Here is a 23,155-nt window from a genome sequence, read left to right as displayed (position 1 = left end):
CCTGTCAGAGAATCATGATGAAAAATGGGATTTTTTTGTGTTTTGGATCCCACCTCCTCTCCCTAAAGCTGGACATATATGAACATATTAACTTCGAATTCATCAATTTTTATACTACAGGAAATCTGCATTTTGATAAGTGATTAATTAAAAAAATAGAGTTTTTTGAGGGAACTAAAGAGAGAAGTTGAAACTTAAAACGAACAAAAATTATTGCTTCACAGTCTCTATAACATAAATCAATATAGCTAGTACAAATAAACCAAATAATCATATTTCCCTATGTTTGTAGGATTATGGAAAACTAACGCTTTACTGAAAACACAGCAACCAAGTAAAAAACAAGAATGTTGATTTATTAGTTAAAAATGAGTACATAATCGGACAACAGCAAACTAATCTATAGAGCTTTTTATAGTCTTACACCAGCTGTGATATCAGTAACTTTAAGCATGCTATTAAAATTATCTTAAAACTTAAGCATAAAAATAAGTAATATTTCAATTGCCGCGAAGTCATTGAATAGAATACAAAAATAGTGGATTGATTTATCAGGTGACATCTTGATCTTACCAGCTATAAAACCAACAGTGAGTATGAGCAATAAACAATGTTAAATATGTAAAAAATACGCTTTAGTATTACTTGCAATGAAGAACAAATAAACCAGAGTAAGAACTTAAGAAATCTGGTTATTTTCTCTCTAGACTACGGGAAATTTCAAGCTATGATACAAATTCTAAAGCTAGTCTATAGTCCTAATATTATCAAAATGGCTTCACTTAGGACTTGTCTACAAAGTAATCATGAATTGTTCTTTATAGAACCAAAACGAGGTTCAACCATTGTACAGAATTCTTTGTGCATAAGCGATACCACTTTCAACGACACAAAAATAAATATGCAACAATCCCAAAATGCTTTATTTTTTGTAAAAGTGTCATTAATTAGTTTGCTTTCACTCTACCGAAACTCCTGTATTGTTTTGTGCTTTATGTAAAGCTCTAGCTTTCTATAATCGCATAAGCATAGTGAAATATTATCAGTTGTTTTTTTTGCGCTAGTTTTATCTATGTATGTTAGGTGGATGTGAATCAATAATTCCTTTTTGTTTGAAGTTTCAACTTTGCTCTTTACTTCCCTCGAAAGAACTTTTTTTTTTAAATTAATCAGATACAGAGCATGAAGTAAATCTAAAAGGGCCTGAGAATACGACTTTGGAGCTGAAAGAAGGTGAAAGATGAAAGTAGGAAAGTAGACATCCATGTAAAAAAAAAATGAATATCCTCCAGAGGATATGCTGGCGCATAGGGCTTCGGGTCGAAGTTTCAGTTGCTGGGTGTTTTTACAAGGACAAGTTGCAAGCTTATCGCCCAACCTTGCTGCGGCGAGGATCGAACCCTGGGCCCCGTATTGCCAAGCAGAGCATCTATCCACTGTGCTACAACAGGTTATTATTATTACAACTGGGTAATAATAATAACTGGGTATATAACTGGGTTAATAATAATAACTGGGTATATAACTGGGTAAAAAAAATGAGGATTCTCCGAAGTGAACCGAAAGACTTTCCTTGGTTCTACGTAATAGTTATAGATCAACCGCAAAATCAAGATATGACCCATCTTGCAGCCCTTTAAATATTTGAATCTAATTTCGTCTGATACCCCAAGAATACCCATTTGAAAGGTCAGTGACGCCACTCTCCACTTACAGTTTGTCACTATGAGCCGCTTGATCTAACGCTTTTTTAAATTTGAGAGAGGCTACTACTTGCTCCTTTTTCAACCCTCTTTTTTACATTCTAATTTAATATTTTTATAACAATCCTTCAACAGTGGCAACTAAACCTATAAAAATTACCTCTTCAAATGTTATCAGGAGAGGGGAGGGTGGGGAACATAAAAATGAATTATAGCTTCGTCATCTCTACGGTTTTTAAGGTTAGTCCTTCCAGCAAACATTTTTTAAAGGGGATATCTCCCACGGATAATGGCAGGAACAAAGTAGTAATTCCCTCTGGGTAACTAGAATCTTTATACTAGTTACACAGAAGTCTTCCAGAGAAATTGCCTTCGGATTGTTTTGCGTGACCGACTGACTGACCGTATTTCAAACAAAAGTGTGGCTCAATTACACATTTCTGTGGCGATAATGAGGGAAAAGTTTAGGTGGCTATGTCAGGTTCTGCGGACGATGGAGGACAGATTGCCAAATATTGTCCTTTTCGACCAACCGTCTAGGGTTAAATGGAAAGCAGGTCACCCTCGGTTGGGGTAGAAGGAAGTCCTAAGGAACAATCTAAGGTAAACAGGAGCATTCTGGGAGAGCGGCTTAAATAGATTGGGATGGGAGAGGAGCGTGCGTAGCTGTGTTGGGCTCAGGTGGCTTGGTGCTTCAGTGATTGTTACTACTAGTAGTAGAAGCATAATTAGAAAATGAGAAATATTCCCATTTAAACTTTGATATAATGAAAAATCTTGGTAACAATTGCTCCCTCCTTAGCCTTAAGACTTTCTGGCGGTGCTGAAGATTTTCTAGCGGGAGAGTGGTACCTCTATTTACCACCATTCTTTTTAATCAAGTATGAATTATGACAGTAACCCTTTTTTCTGCATTTTACCGAAAATGAGTCTTTTATTGCACAAACGAATTTAAACCGCGCATGTAAACAAAAAAAAAGTGTTTTAGTTTTATGGTTCAAATTAAAAAAAAATTACCTGAATTTATTGATAGCATATTCTCCTAATTCGTAGAATTTGATTTCTTCCGAAAATACATCTAAGGGGACATTGACTGGTCTTCGAAGTCTACCCCCACTTTGGTAGTAATACAATATGGCGTCAAAACACGGTCTATTTCGATCAAAGAAATATTCATTTCGAAGTGGATCAAAGTATCGAATCCGACGTGCAGGATCACCTAACAGTGTATCAGGAAATTGATTTAAAGTTCTAAGCTGGGTCTCAAACCTTAGTCCACTAACCTGAAAAAACTAGAAATTATCCAAAGCCCCAAATTGCAATCGTTAGTTTTTAATGGAAAGAGAATCTGACTGAAAATCAAAGCTGACTATTATGTATTTTTATCTGTAAATATGACTAAATGTATATATATATATATATATATATATATATATATATATATATATATATATATATATATATATATATATATATATATATATATATATATATGTATGTATGTATGTATGTATACAAATATACATACATACATATATATGAAATCTCTATCGCTCTAAAAGCCGTAGGTCCGTGGCAATAGGAAATGAAAAATTTGATTCTAATTAACTTATAAATTACATAGAAATGACAAATAAAACTGTATCTGTGTTCAGTTGCTAGCCTCACCAAAAACACTCTTTAAACAGTTCGTGATAGCAAACTGTAAGTAAAGAGCAACTCAGTCCAAAAATAGCCGAAACTCTAAAAAACTGAATTTTGTTAACAATATCTACTTCACAAAACTTGGCCTTTTATGGTGATTAAATAAAATTAGCATGTTTTTTCAACTGCAAATAAGGAGCGACACTAAAACTTGAAAAGAACAGAAATTATTCCGTATATAAAAGGGGTTGACCCCTTCTCAACGCCTGGCTCTTTACGCTAAAGTTTGACTCTTTCTCAAAACTCTTCTTTTTAAAACAATAAAAAATTTTAGCGTAAAGATCCAGCACCCCCTTCATGGAAATTCTCTTCCCTCATGAAAAATTCCTCAATGGAACGATCCTCCCACGTAACCTCCTCCCCTCGACCCACCCCCACCCCAACGCGAAAAAGTCCTCCTGAAAACATCTGTACACTTCATAATTAACAATTACTATATGTAAACAATGGTCAAAGTTGTCAAAGTTTGTAACTTGCAAACCCCTCCCCAGGGGACTGGGGGGGGGGGATTTAAGTCATTCCCAAAGACATAAGCATTGAATTTTCGACTAAGCTGAACAAAATGGCTATCTCAAAGTTTTGATCCGGTGACTTTGGGGGTAAATATTCGTGGGAGGGGACCTAGGTGTCCTCCAATTTTTTTATTCATTTAAAAAGGGCACTAGAACTTTCGTTTTCCGTCAGAATGAGCCCTCTCGCGACATTCTAGGATAACTGGGTAGATACGATCACACCTGGAAAAAAAACAACAACAAAAAAAACATATAAACACGCATCCGTGATGTCTTCTGGCAAAAAATACAAAATTCCACATTTTTCGTTGATAGAGGCTTAAAACTTCTACAGTAGGGTTCTCTGATACGCTGAATCTGATGGTGTGATTTTCGTTAATATTTTATGACTTTTATGGGGTGTTTCTCCTATTTTCTAAAATAAGACAAATTTTCTCAGGCTCGTAACTTTTGATGAGTAAGACTAAACTTGATGAAATTTAGCCTATATATTTAAAATTAGCATTAAAATTCGATTCTTTTGCTGTATTTATTGGTATCGAAATTCCGTTTTTAGAGTTTTGGTTACTATTGAGCCGAGTCGCTCCTTACTACAGTTCGTTACCATAAACTTTTTGATGTATAACCACTTGGATTCAACTTAAATGTACTTTCAATTTAAATTTTATTTTGAATAAAAGTTTTTGCTTCATAGAAGTGTACAAGAAACTTTATTGTAACACGGTTCCTCGGTCCAAATTTTAATGTCTTTTTAAGAGACCAGAAGGATTAAGGGACAATTCGCTCCCCTTCCACACCCCTTTTTTTCGCCAAACCTATCCGATCAAATTTTGAAATCATCACTCGATTCAGCATAGTTAAAATATCCAGTAAATATGCCTTTGGGGTTGACAGGACCCCATGTAGTCCCTTGGGAAACGGGCAGTAAGTTACGCAATTTGCCATTGTTCACAAATAGTATTTGTTATTGGGAAATCCACGGACATTTTTTGGGAACAATTCTCTGCAGGGAGGGAGGGAAGATTTTATGTGGAGAACAAAGTTTTCGGGGGAAATTTTACATGGGGTGAGGAAATGGAAGGTAATTTCCTGGCGTGAAACTTTCCAGGGGAAAGTTTACATGAGGTTGAGGGAAGGGAAGGTGACTTCCTGGCATGATTCCAAAAAACAGTCAGAAATTAATTTTTGAAATACATTTTTTAAGACTAAATTTAATGAGCAACATTAAAGCTTAAAAGGATCAGAAATTATTCCTTCAGTGAGGGTGACCACCCCTTCCTCGACCCTCCCTCTTTGTGCTAAAGTTTTGCTTTTTTTCTCAATTATTTAAGAAAGACTCCTCAAACACAAGGCCCTTGGAGTTCGAGAGAGAAATATTTAAAAAATCTTCAGGACTTTAGCGTAAAGAGTGGGGGTTCAGGAAGAGGTAGTCCCCCAGATATACGGAAAAATTTCAGTTCGTTTTAAGTTTTAATGTTGCTACTTACTTTCGGTAGAGAAGACTTGTTTGCTTTTATTTTAAGTTTTCTTTTAAATAAATCATTCACTACACTCACCAGCCATCAGTCATCAACACTCTCTATGCATTTCCTTTCGTAATCCACGCAATTCTTCACACTCACACATCATATGACCGGTACTCTCCATCATATCTCCTCAAACAGGGCCAAAGCAAGGACCCTCCCGCTCTTACCTCCTCCCTAAATATTTTGTTTTTTTCCTAAGTGGTAAACCATTAAAACTCAATTTAGCATTTTTTTAAGTTTTACTGTTTTAACAACTTTCGCCTCAGACACAATTGAAAAGCAGTTAGGGTGATATACGACAAGATTGGGATTCTAAATTTGCAAATAAAAGATATGATATCAATTACGATTCTGTATATTTATATGTTGTCCGTGAGGACAAGGGTTCAAGTCCTGGTGATGCTGGTTGTTTGGTTTGGAACTGGGGCCAGTGGCGTGACTCTGAACACTCAGCCATAGTGGACCCGGCTCTAAACGGGTACATGAAGAAATCTGGAGAAGGTAAACAGGAAAGGTGTGCGAAAATATAGGATGGCTGTCCCTCAGTCCCCCAATGCACTCCTGGCTAAAATGCCCCGAAACGGAGGTCAGCATCTCCAGTATGGAATGTAAAGTCCAGGTATTCTTTAACTTTACCTCTTTTTTATATTTATATATTGCTGACAGTAGAAATTTTTTTTCCAGATTTTGTAAAACTATTGTCAATAACCAACAAAATCGTACATTATATTATTGAATATACCTTTTTCACTGCTTGATCCAGCCTAATGTTTTCTATTGTTGAGCAATATGGATGTTCATGTTTCTTTTTTAGAACCATTTCTAAGAAATATAACAAAGCTAAAAAACTCTTGAAGTAAACTAGTCATTTAGGAGCTATTCTAGTACTTAATCTTGAATCACTTTATATTCATTCAAGTTCATGTCCTATTTTTCATGAGCTCCCAGGACCCCTTCAGGTGACCTCCCAGAGTCCCTTAGTATTCTGCTGATATTTTAAATAAAATCATTTTTTATTTTAATATTTTAAATAAATATTTTAAATAAAATAAAATCATCTCCGTGATATAATTCATTTTCAAATGCCTTCCGCTACATCCCTACATTCTATGGAGCATCGCTGAGGAATCGGTTGAGAAGATAACATTTGTTTTAATTCTTCTGAAAAAAAATATTAAAAATTGTTGGCTCCTTATAAACTTTTTTCTTTCTTTCGTCAAGGATTGGTGAAGTCTATTTAGTTTTTTTGTTAGTGGCATGGGAATTCATAGAAATCAATTTTTTCTTACATATTTAGTGCTTAAATAACATATGTGTCTTAGATTTCTATTATAGGCTATGAAACCTTTCTGGGGTTTATCACCATATATTTGTAGAATACTTAGTTAATTATTATTATGTCTTACCTTATTATAATATCTAAAACTCTGTTTTCCAAATGTAAATCTTTGCGAGAAAAGAGATGCTTAACACGTTCTTCAAATAGACCGATACTTCCAATTTTTTTTCAAAGCCTGACACATCGGACAATGGAAAAACATTTGGTGGAAGTTTCACAGTTTTGGAGTCTAAGAAATAAGAGTCTTAGAAGTCTAAGAGTGTTCTTAAGTCTCTTAGAGTCTTAGACTCTAAGAGATTTAAGAGTCTTAAAAACTAAGAGTCTTCTTAGTTTTCAGGTGTAAAAGGAAGATATTACATAAGAATACAACACAACACCTTTATTTTGACTTTTCAACACCCAACTTGCCGATTTTTATGTTTGTTCGACCTTACTTTCTTTGTTGCTTTATACAATTCTTGAAGACTTTTTTAACCAACCATAAATTTCATATTTTTCCATTTTGACGATCTGTGTTTGACAATAATTAATTAAATAAAACTTTTTAGTAAAAGTAATTTTTCAAAGAAAAGTAAAGGGCTACATTAAACCATAGACAAGCACAAATGAACTCAAATAACGATTCAATCTTAGAATGAAAAAAAATAATTGTCAATAAACAAATGAAGCCCCAAAAAACCGAATTTACAATAAATAGTCTAATTAAACTTAAAAAGAAACATAAACTACCACGAACAGTAGGGCTAACGCCCCCTGAGCCTTCTAAAAACCAAAATGTTATTTGGGCTTTACGGGAAACAATTTTTATTTCAAACTATTTCTTTTTATTTATCAATATAACATTGGAAACAAAAATCACCATAATAACCAAGATTACAGATAGTACTAATATTTGTAGGTTAACGGTTTGATATATATTGTTAATAATTCATAAAAGTCTCCGTAATTTCAGAATTATTTATGTTATGGCACGTAAACACTTTTAAGATAGCACGTTTAAAATGTATTTGTTTTCAGTAAGAGCAAATGATGGATTGGTCTTTAGAATGCTTTGGGGCGTCATCCCTAATCCTGTTGTGGTGTTTTTGCTCGTTTTTAATTTGACTTGATTTTCTATTCAGTTTGTTTTGAGTTTTATTCATTTACTGATAAGGATTTATATTCATTTTAAGCTTGAATTCTCACTTGAGTTTATTTTGACTTGTCTTTGGTTTAATATAACTCTTTACTTTTCTTTCAAAAAGTTTTTCTTATTGAAAAAGTTTTTCAAATTAATTTATGCTCATTTTTAATTGAGATCATTTCTTTATTTGTTAATGAAAGGAATACTTGTAAACCTTTTTTGTTTTTCTTCTTAAGAATCGAGATTTTGGCTTGCTACTTATATTTTGAGTAAAATTTTCCTGAGTAATATTTGCACTATGGACGCAATAATACTTGCATCTATTGCATCCCTCGCAAATACACCGTTTTGAAATTACGGACGCCTCAGTTTCTTCTCAAATAGTTGTGTCTTCCTCAATAGTTTTAACTTGATACGTTACTAAGATATCGCGATACACATTTTCGACAACTTAGATGAGTTTAGCCTCTTTTATTTTGTATCACCCTAAACATGCCATAAAAGGTTCAACTTAATACCCTCTCTCCCAAGACATCGCAGATACGTCGGTTTGACAACCGGGATGCACAGACTGTCCTTTGATTTAGTTGAACATGCCCTAAAAATGTTCCCAAAATAACATTTACTGTTTCTGTGATATTGTAGATATACAGATTTAAAAATAGGGATGTGTTAGTGTCTTTTGATTTAGTTCATTATCAACCTCAAAATTTCAATCTTAATACCCTTAGCCGTTCCTAAGATGCTGTGAGTACGCCCTTTGGGCAATATCGATGAGTATAGTATCTTTGACTTAGTTTTACATCCCCCTCACCATACCCTGAAAGTTTCAACTTAATACCCTAAGCTGCTCGTGAGATATTGCAGATACACCCTTTTGACAGCCTGGATCTTCTTCCGCTAGTTGATGATCTCCCTCCATATCCCATGAAACTTTCAACTTTATATTCTCAGCCATTCCTATGCTATTGCGTATATAGCTTTATGACAACCTGGAAGAACATAGTGTCTTTTGATTCAGTTTTAGATCACTCTTAAAATGCCCCTACAGTTGAAACGTAATATTCTTAGGTACTCCTAAGGTGTTGCAGATACAGCCTTTTGACAACCTGGATGCACATACTGTCTATCGGCTAATTCAACATCCCCTGAAAGTTTCAACTTAATACCCTTAGCTGTTCTTAAGGTATTTTAGATACGCCTTTTTGATGAGCAGGATGTATGTTGTGTCTTTTGATTTAGTTCAACGTTTCGTACAACACTCCGTTAAAGTCCCAACGTAACAACCTAAGCTGTTCCTGGAGATAATGTAGAGAAAACCTTTGAAAATACGGCTGCATATATGGTCTTATGATTTAGTTGCCATCTCCTTCGGCATTCACTCAAAATTTCAGCTTAATACCTTTTGCAGTTATTGAAACCTTGCAGGTATGAACTTTTGACAAATGGAATACAAATTTTGCCCTTGGATTTGGTTCTACATGCTTTGAAAATAAGGAAGCACATAGTGTCTTTTGATTTAGCTCAACACCCCCCTCAACATAAATAAAATTTGCACTCTTCCACCCTTAGCCGCTTCTTAGATATTGCAGACACGGCTTTTTAACATTCTATATGCAAAAATATCTTTTGATTTATTTTTACATCCCTCTCAACACCCTTGAAAGTTTCAAGTTAAACCCCATAGCAGTTCCTAAGATATTACGAATATGCCCTTTGGACAGCATGGATGAATATTGTGTCGTTTGACTTTGTCTTATAGCCCCTCAGTACGCCCTGAAAATTCCTTAATGCCCTCAAGTCACTTCTGACATATGTCGGGTGACAAAGTGTATATACGAAATAATTTCTGTTCGTTTTAAATTTCAATGTTGCTGCTTACTTCCAGTTAAGAGCTAATTCTTTTTAACTTAATATATACTTTAAACTGCAAAACACTAAATATACAATCTAACATTAGCACCTGCTCGTTTTCTACATTTCTAATAATGAGACTTCTAATAACGCTTCTAAGATGCCTTAGAAAATGTTAAAGGTATGCCCAAAAAAAGATTATAGAAAAGCAATCCTAAATGCTGTGTGTCGCAGAAATAGAGCCTTTCCAGACACTCGTTAAATCTTAAAAAAGATCAAAAAGAAATTACTAGCCGAAAAAGTCCCGTTCGTACTTCCAGTCACGGAAGATCTTTTAGATTTCGTTTTTTCGGGATTGATATTCTTCCAAAACAAAAATTGGATAGGAAGCATCTGGAAATATCCCACGGAAAGACTGGGTGTTTTATTACATGGAGAAGTGTACTTCTAGCCCGCTTAATTTGACTTTCATGATTAGTAAAAACTCTGAACGACTAATTGTTAACTGACATTCCTTAATGTCTCCCAGAGTTGGAAGTGGAAATGCAACTAAGAACAATACCTAAAAAGTGGTAATACGATGTAACATTTAGACAACTTTACAACTTGACAGCATTCACAACTTTAGAGTTTTAGGCTCTGACCCTAATACAGATATTAACGATTGCTTTTAAAGTTTCAAAGAAAGTGGTAATGATTTAGAATTGTTTAAATTGATTAAGTTTAAATATTACAGAACCATAGCCTTTTGTTTTTTGGGTCTTAACTCTTTGATAGTCCAGGTTGTCGATTCTCACCCGATGTGAATTTAATTTAGTCGGAGTGTTTTCTTGATCTTATCGTATTTGATAGTTCAGGTGGTTCCAAAGAATCATCATCTTAATTCTTAAAGGTATTTGATTATTCAAGCAAGTCCAATTTCTAACAACGATTTCTACTAAGCCTCAAACATTTGGTTTTCTCTTTTATGGTTTTTGAATTGTTGCAATCCCTTGTCAAAATACATACGAATATTTTTGCAATTACCAGGTTTTAACTGTTTAAGCAATCACTGACATGAACCTTGTTTCCGAAGTTAATGCTTTTAGCGAATTTCCTCAGACTTCTAAACTATTTAGATCGTTTTTATATGCGAGAATATTTCAAGATTCCAATTTTCTTGAAAAATATGAAGCCGTTTTCGAGAAAACACATACATAAATAAATACATATACAATTATTGCTTGTTTACAAAGATAGGATATATTTGTTTTAGGTCACACATATCGAAAAAATAGCGAAGTATTGGAACTCAGTTCTTAATAAAAAAAAAGGGGGGCTTCAAATATATTTAAGCAGTTATAGTTGAAGCGGGCACCAAATTTAAAAGAAAGGAAACCTGGAAGAAGAATTTTGCAAAAATGAGCAGAAAATATATATCGCTAAATCACTTAAGATGGTGTATTTTATTTTAAGTTTAGTTGTCTCTGGGAACCAAAACAATTGGAAAGTTTAGTCTAGAAGATTGATAATGTTTGAATTTCCACAGTCGAAAAGCGTAGTCAAATTTACCTAATTACTGGTTTGCTGACTAATGCCATAAAATTTAATAGTATTGAAACATCCAAAGGGAAAACCTTAGAAAATTATTTTTTCAAGGCATGAATAGACCTAAGCTGGGGGCAGGAGAAAGTTGCTTTTATTTGGATGTCCTTCGTACTTCGAACATAAGGCCTAGTGACGTGATATAAAACGTCACTCCTTTTAAAAAAGAAGGTCTATTCAACTCAGTAGGCCTATTTGTTTCATAAAAGGTGTTAGTGAATTTGTTATTTCCATAAAATTGAAGAAAAACCGTATCCTGACATTATTTTTCCTCAGTATGAACAAGAGAGCAAATAATGGGGCTCCCTTTCCTTAAGAGGACAAAAAAGGGACTAGACAATCCAGTTTAGATTAGTAAAATATTATTAGAAATGACTAAGAGTCATTGGAAATTCCGTTCGGAATAGTGAAATCATAACTATCAAATAAGGGAAGATAGAGTGAGATTTTTTCAATGGGTCAGCCTACGAAGGCTTGGAGTAATAAGAACTGCTGGTATATTTTTGGTGTGATTAAATGGTAAAAGAAAAAGAAATTCCATATATCCCGATGAAGTTTTGGTTATTTTATCCAATATTTTACATATTCTTGAAGAATTTCTAATTCCATTTTCCAACCCGGAGAAAGACCTTTCGATACCTGAAATTTCAAAATACTTCAATTTACGTCCATTTGTCAGCCTGGACGCAAGTTAAACAAAAACCACCTAACACATGCCAAAAAATAGATAAGACTCAACAACATAAGACAACATACTTTCAACACTCTCAACAAAAGACTCTCAACGACTGCTGATTCTCATAGGTACAATAGCTTATTATCAGAAAAAGAGTGATTTTTAAACTTTATGTGCATAGAAAGCTGTAAATCATGGGAGGAGGCTAATTTGAAAAAAAAATCACTGGCTTGGAAGTAAAAAAAAAATATATAGTTAGTCTACAAAAAACTATATCCTTTCTTTAGTTTTGGGGGAACACGGCCAAGCAATTTCTGACGGATAGTAGCCTCCATCTATTAATGTTTTTGCAAAGTTTAGTTTTTAGTATGATGGTACAAAAGTTTATGTAGAATGTCAACTTCTAAAAATAGTTTTAATTGGAAATTTTATTTTGACGCCTTTTATGCTTTGACAACACCCCGTATTAAACTGAAAATCAGTTCAGTATATTTCCATGAATAAATTGCAGCGTTTTAAAGTCCACTGGAGAGAAAGAATTAACAACTTTCAATGCAGCATCCAATCTTGGAAAGAGAGAAAGTCAGATCGATAAGTTACGTGGACTTGAAAGATGGCAGCTTGGTTCAAGAATTCCTTCAAATCGATAAGATTTCCGATTCTCTTTATACGTGTACTTTGGGTTAGAAAAACATTTTAAATGCCATAAAGATAGGAAACGGCATGACATGAGGTGCATTGCCTTGTGTGCATGAGGTGCACAAGACAATCCCAAGACTTGAAGTCTTTAATCGATTTTTTTTTCGGTTGAACCTAAGTAAAAGTCATATGGAAAATATAGATGGCTCATTCAGACGAAGGTGTATTGTTCCTTTCTCGGCAGCTGAAGAGATTGTGCCGTAGCAGTGTTCTGTTTTTTGTACAAAAAAAAATAAATAAATAAATATAGGCCCTATAATGGTTGAAATTCTAGATAGTGAACGCTCTAAGGAAATAGTTTAAAAATATCAAAATATTAATTTCTCACCTTTTATTTGGTAAATGACGACTTATACTTACTGACGACACGACTGCCTGTCCATGGATTATTCTTTATGGTTGATTGTGTATGGCTATGCTGTTTGACCTATGTGATTGTATGGATGAGTAGGGTTAAGGCCTCATTCAAGTGCTGATCTATATTAATCACTAATGTAGGAAAACAGTCTTCCTTTTCTCCTTCTGTCTTTTTTTTTTTTATTTGTTGGTACTGTTGCTCTGGTGATTTCTCTTCTCATTATATATAATTACGTAGAAATTAAGGGAAAAACACAGATAATAGTTTGTATGCTTTTCTTTTATTAATTAGAAAATCATTATATATGTATTATAGTAGTACAAATGTGGTGTGATAGTATTGAGAGGTTGTCTCCAAAGCCTCATATCGCTCAATTTAAAATCTAAGTTCTTAAAACTTCTATGAGATGTCACTCAGTTACTTTAAGAAGCTGCTGGGGATAACTCAGCAATGGTGAATTGAGTCTGGGATAATGCCCCCATTTCAGCTACTCTATTTGGATTAAGTGTCAAAAATAGGTGCAGGAGGCAGCACCTCCGTTTGTGTTGGGGAAATTTTGTAAGTAGTTAAACTAAATGTAATCTTTATAAGTTGAAATTTAAAAAGAATTGTGGGAGGCGACTGAAGTAAGGTTACGATTGTCAGATACATCTATACCGTTATTCTTGATTAATTGGAATGCTAGATTATCCGAGAGCCCCCCAATACTTTGAAAATCGCCAAACTAGAAAATCTAGTCTTTTGAAATTTTGAACCACACTCGCTTCTCAGACACGTTTTAAAGCTAAGTCTATTCATAGGAGATGGGAGCAGTTGATACAGAATACCAAAACAAGGCTTACTCAAATAAGCTTTTTTATGTTAGAGGTATTTTCTGTCATTTTGGGCCGCGAGACGAAATTTTGCCCTTACCCAGCAAACATGTAAGTGAGAGAAAGAACTAATAACACGCTGATTAGATTTGAACTCCAGCAATTTCAAACTAAAGAGACACACAGGCCAATTGGATTAAAAATGTTGAAATAGTTAATTAGTTAAAAATTATCTAAAATCTCTGCTAAAAACCTCCCAGCCTATTAAGTCTTACGCCCACTGTGGTACACATTCCGTTCCTAAAATCATAATTTGAAAGCAACTTTTCAGCTCTTAACTGAATTTTAAACTTTATTCATGTATGTACCGTATTATTTAACTACACTTGAGCTGATCACCGGGTAGTGGTAGATGATCATAGTGTGGAGGGAGGGGGTAGTCAAAGCCTCAAAACTGCATTTTGGTTTCCAGGTTTTCTATAGTTTCTTTAGATCAACCTGGTGGAGATTAAGGGTGAACACTCCTAGCTTAATTTTTGTCGACTTTTCTTACGATTAGGAGTGGGCATATGGGGTTTAGCTCCTCTTTGTTGCGGAAATTTTAAATATACAATAAAAGTTTAGTGAAAGGTACAATGGGGACATTAATCCAAAACGAAGATACTCCATAGAACCCTCAACCCCACAAATCATTAGAAGTACATTAATGCGCAGTTTGTATGGAAACTACCCTTAATAGTAGAGGGTTTTCTTCCCCTTAAATACCTCTTATTTTTGCATTGAAGCATCATTTGCATTTTACTGAAGACATTGGAATCACAGCTTAGATACCAATACAGTTACGAAAACTCCTATCTTGCCCGTGAGAAGCTTTTGGTACAGAGCTCTAAACTTTGGAGCCTCCTCCAAGCCCGCGCTCCGACGCGTAGATCGTACTACAACACCATAGGTGAAAACGCAATTTTGTTTTGTTGCATACACAGCTTGGATACCAATACCAGTTTCCTGTTACCAATTAGATACCAATACCAGTTTCCTGTCTCCAGTCGCTAGCATCGCTACCACGCACCGTGTCTCAAAAATAAATCGAGTTTTCATAACTGTATATTGGTATCTAAGCTGTGATTGGAATGCAAAAACATTGCCGGCGGGGAATTACATGTGCTTTATTTACCTGTTACCTTTCAAATGTTTTAACTAAAAAAAATATACTGTTTAATATAAATACTCCTAAATGAGCCTGAATATATTTCCGAGGCTTTGAAAATAGAAGACCCTTGGCTTAAACACAAAGAACAGGAGTTAAATGCTGGTAGTAGATCTTCTTATGTTTAGGAGAAATACCACTTATCTTAATTTGAATTCTGCCCCTTGCTTTAATGCAGCACAATTCTTTTTTTTTTTTTTTTTAATCTTGGGACTTCTTTTATATGTACTTTTTTTCTTACTTTTACCTTGTGCTATTTAAACTATGTTTTAAACTGTGCCACAACATTTACAGAGCAAAAATTTTACTACAGCAAAAATAAATGTTTCCACATTAAAGTGATTTCTATGATAATCCAAAAGCTAACATAAATTGTGGTTAAAATTAGGCCAAAATTTCTAGGAATAATGAAAGTGACGAAAGCGAACTTTCATCATTAGATATTATTATTGAGTGGTAAAAAAGCCCAAGGGTAATAGCGTATGAAAACAAAAAAGGAAATAATAAATGAAAAGACAAAAATCAAATAGGTAAAAAAACGAGGATTTTCTGAGCCAGTAGCAAAATATGAAAAACAAGCAAATATTTCGACAAGGACCTCCGCCAAGTCGTCCTCAGTGCTAAAAAAAAATAAGAAAGAGGAGAAAGAAAAAAAGAAGAAACAACAACAAAATCTAACCTTCTTAAGTGAACTGTACGAGAGGAAAAAAGACACTGAATCAAACAACTAAAACCAACTTGAAATCAATGAAAGAGAAGTTTCCAATTAGGTTGAATAAGTATCCTTTGCCTTGCAACAGATTTTGCCTGTCTACAATTTCGGTTTTCATTAGATTAAATAAAAAAACTAGGTTTTTTTTAACTGAAAGTAAGGAGCGACATTAAAACAAAACGAAGCGACATTAAAACAAAACAGAAATTACTCCGTATGTGAAATGGGTTTTCCCCTCCGCAATCCCTCGCTCTTTACGCTAAAGTTTTGAATTGTGGCAAAGAGTCAACCTTTAGCGTAAAGAGCGAGGGATTGCGGAGGGGAAAACCCATTTCACATACGGAGTAGTTTCTGTTCGTTTTAAGTTTTAATGTCGCTCCTTACTTTCAGTTAAAAAAACTAGTTTTTTTTATTCAATTTCTGAACGCTTTTGAATGCATGTTTGATTTTGGCTCACCGCGCCTAAATTATTAAAATGAAATTTGCATAATAATTCTCTTTTTGGCTAAATGGCTTTCTCTTAATTTTGATCAGACTATTTTGAGCAATAAGGAGTGGGGAAGGAGGCGTAGTTGCCCTCCAATTTTTGGTTACTTAAAAAGGCAACTAGAACTTTTAATTTTTACGAACGTTTTTATTAGTAAAAAATATACGTTACTTAAGAATTAACTTACGTAAAAAGCTTTTATATTCTTATATTTTTATTATGTATATGAGGGGGTTCGTCCCCTCGTTAATACCTCGCTCTTTATACTAAATCTTAAGTTTTGTCCCAGTTCTTTAAGGATGACCCCTGAATCAGAAAGGCCGTAGAATAAGTAGTTGAAATTACTAAAAATACCTTAGCATAAAGAGCGATGTATTTATCTCCTTCTAAGTACCTCGCTCTTTATGCTAAAGTATTTTTAGAACCCCTCATATGCTTAATAATCTCTGTTCGTTTTAAGTTTTAATGTTACTCCTTACTTTCAATTGAAAAAACTTTTTCATGTTTATTTTTTCATTTTTTTTTATAGTAATGCTAGAAAATCCTGCGCCCTTTTCATTGAGTTTCTCTTCCCCCATGACATATTCCTCCAAGGAAAGATACTCCCACATAGCCCCCTCTCCTCATCCCAACCCTTCAAACCAAAAGAATCCCCCTGAAAACGTCTGTACATTTCCCAATAACCATTACTGTATGCAAACACTGGTCAAAGTTTGTAACTTGCAGCCCCTCCCCCAAGGACTGTGGGGGAGTAAGTCATCCCCAAAGACATTGTTATTATGGTTTTTGACTATGCTGAATAAAATGTCTCCGCAATCCCTTGCTCTTTACGCTAAAGTTAGACTCTTTGGCACAATTCTACTTTTTGAAACAATTAAAAGCTTTAGCGTAAAGAGCGAGGGATTGCGGAGGGGACAACCCATTTCATATACGGAGTAATTTCTGTTCGTTTTAAGTTTTAATGTCGCTCCTTGCTTTCAGTTAAAAAAACTAGTTTTTTTTTATTTAATGTATTTAAAATCAGTATGAAAATCTGATTCTTTTGATGTATCTTTTAGCATCAAAATTCCGATTTTTAGACTTTCTTTTACTATTGAGCCGGGTCGCTCCTTACTACAGTTCATTACCACGAACTGTTTCATATGCGGACAGGTTGTCTTAAATTAGACAGGGAGAAAATTCATAGAGTGTTTTAATATTAAATTGTTATAAATTGGGCTTAAGGAAATATCTCCCGTGTCTCTTTTTATAGCCAAATTTCTATTTATATGTTGTTTTTTTATCTCAATTGTCTCTTTAAAAGATTGCGGTAGGTCATTTACGGTAGATGTTAAAGCTGACTCTTCAAAAAGAACTAAATGGTCACGATTTTCGAATATATGCTGGGCCAGAGCTGAATCAAAGTTGTCATTTTTATTTTCAAATCTCAGGGACTTACCTATCGAAATTTTGTGTTCATGCAATCGTTCCCCTGAACGATTGAGAATAAAGTGACAACTTTGATTCAGCTCTGGCCTAGCATATATACGAAAATCCTGACCATTTAGTTCTTTTGAAGAGTCAACTTTAATATCTACCGTAAATGGCCTACCGCAATCTTTTAAAGAGGCAATTGAGATAAAAAATCCATATAAATAGAAATTTGCCTGAGATATCTCCTTAGGCCCAGTTCATAACAATTTAATATTAAAAGACTCTATGAATATTTTCACCCAGTCTAATTTAAGACAACCTGTCCACATATCTAATGAAAACCGAAATTGTAGACAGACGAGATCTGTTGCAAGGCAAAGGATACTTATTCAATCTAATTGGTAACTTCTCTTTCATTGATTTCAAGTTGGTTTTTGTTGTTTGATTCAGTGTCTTTTTTCCTCTCGTGCAGTTCACTTAAGAAGTTTAGATTTTGTTGTTGTTTCTTCTTTGTTTTTTTTTCTTTCTCCACTTTCTTATTTTTTTTAGCACTGAGGACGACTTGGCGGAGGTCCTTGTCAAAATATTTGCCGGTTTTTCATATTTTGCTACTGGCTCACAAAATCCTCGTTTTTTACCTATTTGATTTTTGTCTTTTCATTTATTATTTCCTTTCTTGTTTTCATACGTCATACATAGCCAGTATGGTCTCAGAACGTATTTACAAGGATAATAGATTTCTCAACTTTAATAAGCAATCATCGTACAACTTAGCACACGTACTAACCCCTCCTGTGTAACTAAACACAAAGAAAGCAACCTCAATACAAATAAAAGCAACCTCAATACAAAGAAAAACGACCTCAATACACGCGCAACTTGGCAAAGGTCATCCAAAAATACAGACATCAGAAATCACTCAATGCATACAAGCCAACATATACAACCCAACTTCAACAGGAAAAATGAAAAACCTCCAGCACTCTAGATCTTCGCATTACATTTGAAAAAGTACATGAGCAAAATAAATAAAAAACAAATCGTAAACCTCCCTGCTATTGATAAAAGTTTTCTTATTTGAACGCCTTTCTTCATAAAAAACTGCAACAACTTGTTGCTTCGATTTCTTTTTCTCAAACAACACTAGATTTTAGGGACCTGGAATGCGGTGTGAATAGCAATGATGCTTTTCTATCATAGAGATTGGAGAGGGACAGCACAGAGAAAGGAGCGTTTGCCCGTAATAAATGCTATGATAAAAGAAAAAGCTTGGAATCCCATACGGGAGAACCAGTCAGATTTCGGATTATTTTCATTAGCTCGATGAATTGGTTCACCCTTAACTTACATTCGTAGAAGAACTAAAAGTTCCTAAACTAACTTTACAGTAGAAGGAGGAAAAGCAGATGATTTATTGTTGACCGCTGTGCTGAATAATTGTTCATATGTTTGCGCTTAAGGCAAGAAATCCTTTGAAACTGAAGGCTGAAACTTTAAATAATATTCTGCGGTTCCGATATAACATATTGCACTAAATTAGGAAATTCCATTGCGATCTTTATATGTCGAAAAATTTTGTGTAGCGATTTTCTAATGTCAGCCTTCTTGCAAATAGATGGGTTTTAGTTTTTTTCCGAAGGGAAAAGTATAATGCATATAACAGTTCTGCGAATGGTCTTAAAATGCTTATGCTAGAATCTAATCAGGGCATTACTAGCCTTCAAGATCTTGTGCAATAGCCTTTGTGTTTCTGACAGGAAAAGCCGGCAATCGATTGACGCAGGGCCACCAGGCCTCAGATGTAAACATTTGTAAGTTGCAGCATTTTTTCAAATGTAACACATGGTCTGATCTTCGTGCGGACGTACATATTGTTTAATATTTTTGTTCTTTATGAATAATGTGTTGCTCCTTATTTTATTTTCTATAGATATTAATTTTAAAAACTTTTTTCTAAAATAATAAGTTTTTCAAAGAAAAGTAAAAAGCTAGAGTAGACTAAAAATGGGCAGAAATAAAGTCAAATATTTTTCCGAGTGTAAAACTGCCACAAATCACCATCAAGAAATAAATGAAGACCAAAACAAACAAAAAATATAACATGCAGCCGAGTCAAACTCAAAAGAAGTCCAAAACTAAGGTGAGTACAGCTGACGCCCCCCCACCCATGGCTTCTGAAGACCAGATTACGTTCAAATAATTTGCACTGGCATCTAAAGTGTAAATTATATTCTGGTCGTCAGACGGCGTGGGGTGGGGGGCATCAGCCCTACTCATCTTAGTTTTTGCTTGTTTTAAGTTTAACTCGAGTGTTCATTATAATTTCTGTTTGTTTTTGTCTTCATTTATTTATGGATGATGATTTGTGGTAGTTTTACGCTCGGGAAATTATTTGACTTTATTTCTGCTCATTTTTAGCTTACTCTAGCTCTTTGCTTTTTTTTGAAAAATTATTTTGTGGAAAACGTTTATTAAATTAATTTCTTTTCGTTTTTTTGACACAGTTTTTTTCATGAGAAAAGAAAAGAATACATTAAATCTTGTAGTTTTCTTTTCTATAAGAACCCTTAGATTGGCTTACTATTTATATGTTGGAGAAAATCTTTCAACAATACCCTAGACCAAGCTTACGATACTACTGATACGCCCTTATGACAACCAGCTTGTACAGTTTATGTTTTTATTTAGTACAATATCCCCCTAAACATTCCTTAAAAGTTTCATTTTCCAACGCTTAACCTCAGTAGTAGTGGTCGTAAAAATAACAGTAATTGTAGCAGAAGTAACAGCAGTAGTATTATTAGCAATATGCACAGAGTACCTTAAATATTCCCCGAAAATTCCACCTTAATTTCCTTAATTTCATTAAAAGTAGTAGCCGTAGCAGTCGTAAGATAAGCAACAGCAGGGGTTTTGCCGACACCACAGTTTTGTTATCTGGTCTTTTAACTATTTTTAACAAAATGGGTATCCCAAAATTTTTATCTGATGCATTTGGGTAAAAACGTTGTGTGGGGGGAGGGGTATAATTGCCCTCCCATCTCTTTTGACTCTTAAAAAAGAACTACAACTTTCACTTTCCAAATAAATGAGCACTCTCTTAAGTTTCCCTTCCATAATAACCGTATATGTCCACAGGTTAAAACTTACAATGCATGCCCTCGGGTCCTGGGGGGTTGTGTCGATCAAAACCAGAGTTTTGGTTATCTGACCTTTGAACTATTTATAAAAAAAATGGCTATCGAATAAGTTTGGGGAAAAGGGGCGTAGGAGGGGGGACTAGTTGCCCTCGGATCTCTCTTGACTTTTAAAAATGAAATAGACTTTTTAATTTCCAATCCAATGAGACCTCTCTGAAGTTTATACGAGCACCTCTTCCATAAGAACCATATGTGCCCTTAGGCCAAAACATAGAATCGCGTAGAAAGGAAGAAAACGAGGACAATAAGCAGCCAGTGATAAAATTGAAAAATTATGCAAATATTTCGGTCAAGACTGCCTGTCCTCAGTATAGAATAAAACTGATAAAAATATAAAAAAACAAACATTAAGACAGATCAAAAAACTAAAATAAGATAACCTTTTCTAAGTAACAGCGAAAGGGTATTATGTTTTATCATGATTAGCCAGTGTGGTCTCAGAAATTATTTGTGCCCCCAGGGCACAACTTACAACACCTGTGCCCCAGGCCCTGGGGATTGTGTCGACATCAGAGTTTTTGTTATCTGACCTTTTACCACTTTTGACTCTTAAAACGCGAACTAGAAATTTCGATCTCCGATGAAATGGGCCCACTCTGAAGTTTATAGGAGCATGCCTTCCATAAGAACCATATTTGTTCCCAGGGCATAACTTACAATGGCCTCCCCTGGGTTCTTGGTGGTTATGTTGACAACGGTAATTTTTTTATCTGACCTTTGAACTATTTTTAACAAAAGGGCTATCTCAAAATTTTAATCTGATACATTTGGGGAAAAAGTGCGTCGGAGAGGCTAACTACCCTCCGATCACTTTTGACTCTTAAAAAGTGAACTAGAACTTTCAACATCCAATAAAATGTGCCCTCTCTGAAGTTTATACAAGCATCCCTTCAAACAGAATCATATATGCACGCAGAGCATAACTCATAACACCTCCTGGGGCCCTAGGGGTTTGTATCTACATCAGATGACAAAGTTTTTGTCATATGATGCTTGAGCTGTTTTTTTTTAAAAAAGGCTATTTCAAAAGTTTTAACGGATGGATTTGGAGAAAAAATGTTGGGGGGCTACTTGCCCTCGGATTTTTTTTACTCTTAAAAAGTGAATTAGAACTTTTAATTTCCAATCGAATGAGCCCTCTCTGAGGTTTATACGAGCATCCCTACCATAAGAACCATATTTGTTCCAGGGCATAGCTTACAACAACTACCCCCGGACCCAGGGGGGCTGTGTCGACACCAGTGTATTGTTGTCTAACTATCTAACTGTTTTTAACGAAATGGCTATCTCAAAATTTTTATCTGATGTATTTGGGGAAAACGGGCGTGGCGCAGAAGGGGGGCTAGTTGCCCTCTGATCTCTTTTGACTCTTAAAATATGAACTGGAACTTTCTCTTTCCAAAGAAAGGAGGTCTCTCTGAACTTTGTACGAGCATCCGTTTCATAAGAACCATATATGCCCCTAGGGCATAGCTGACAGCGCCAGCCCCAGGCTTTGAGGGGGTGTGTAGACACTGGAGTTATTGTTATCTGACTTTAGAAGTATTTTTAACAAAATAGCTATCTCAAAATCTTTATCTGATGCATTTGCAGAAAAAGAGCGAGGGTGGGCTAGTTGCCCTCCGATCTCTTTTGACTCTAAAAAACTGAACAAGAACTTTTAATTTCCAATCATACGAACCCTTCCTGAAGTTTACACGAGTGTTACTTCTAAAAGAACCATATTTGCCTCCAGGGCATAACTTGCAATGCCCCCGGGTCCTGTGGGGGTTGTGTCGACCCTGGAATTTTTGTTATATGATCTTTGAACTATTTTTAAGAAAATTGTAACCTCAAATTTTTATTGGATATATTTGGAGATAAAAGGGCGTGGGGAGGGGGAGGGTTGGCTCGACCTCCTCCGATTTTCGCTGTTTTCTCTCCGATCACTTTTGCCTCTTAAAAAGGGTACTAGAACTCTCGGTTTCAAATTGAATGTCTCCTCTTTGAAGTTTATACGACGACCCCTTCCATATGAAGTGCCTCTGGAAAAAAATAAATAATAAAACATTGGAGCCGTATGACCTTTACTATAGGCAACGCTATAGCGTCGTATCTGATCGTCCTGTTTGGACGAACCTGTTTGTTCCTAATTTGTCTTAATTTAGCTCATCTTCTCCCTCAAAATTTTCTTTAATTTACATCTTAATACTCTTAGCCATAGCAGTAGTCGCTTTCTGCTGATCAAGGATGACAGATTGCCAAAG

General features: G+C 34.9%; 1 protein-coding gene across 4 annotated transcripts in view; it reads right to left on the bottom strand.

The window, feature by feature from the left end:
• Positions 1-23,155, bottom strand: part of LOC136038932 (potassium voltage-gated channel protein Shaker-like) — a 299,836-nt gene that overhangs the window by 87,842 nt on the left and 188,839 nt on the right. For all 4 annotated transcript variants that reach the window (XR_010620342.1, XM_065722439.1, XM_065722438.1 and 1 more), the window contains exon 3: positions 2,721-2,986. Coding sequence is in view for 3 of the 4 variants with exons in the window: in XM_065722439.1 (XP_065578511.1) it covers positions 2,721-2,986 (266 nt within the window). In the remaining variant the exon portion in view is untranslated. The remainder of the gene's footprint in view (positions 1-2,720; positions 2,987-23,155) is intronic.

Source organism: Artemia franciscana, chromosome 18 (genome assembly GCF_032884065.1).
Source record: "Artemia franciscana chromosome 18, ASM3288406v1, whole genome shotgun sequence".
Taxonomy (NCBI): Eukaryota; Metazoa; Arthropoda; class Branchiopoda; order Anostraca; family Artemiidae; genus Artemia; species Artemia franciscana.
The sequence above is the reverse complement of the archived record's forward strand: the minus strand, read 5'-3'. Positions and strand labels throughout refer to the sequence as shown.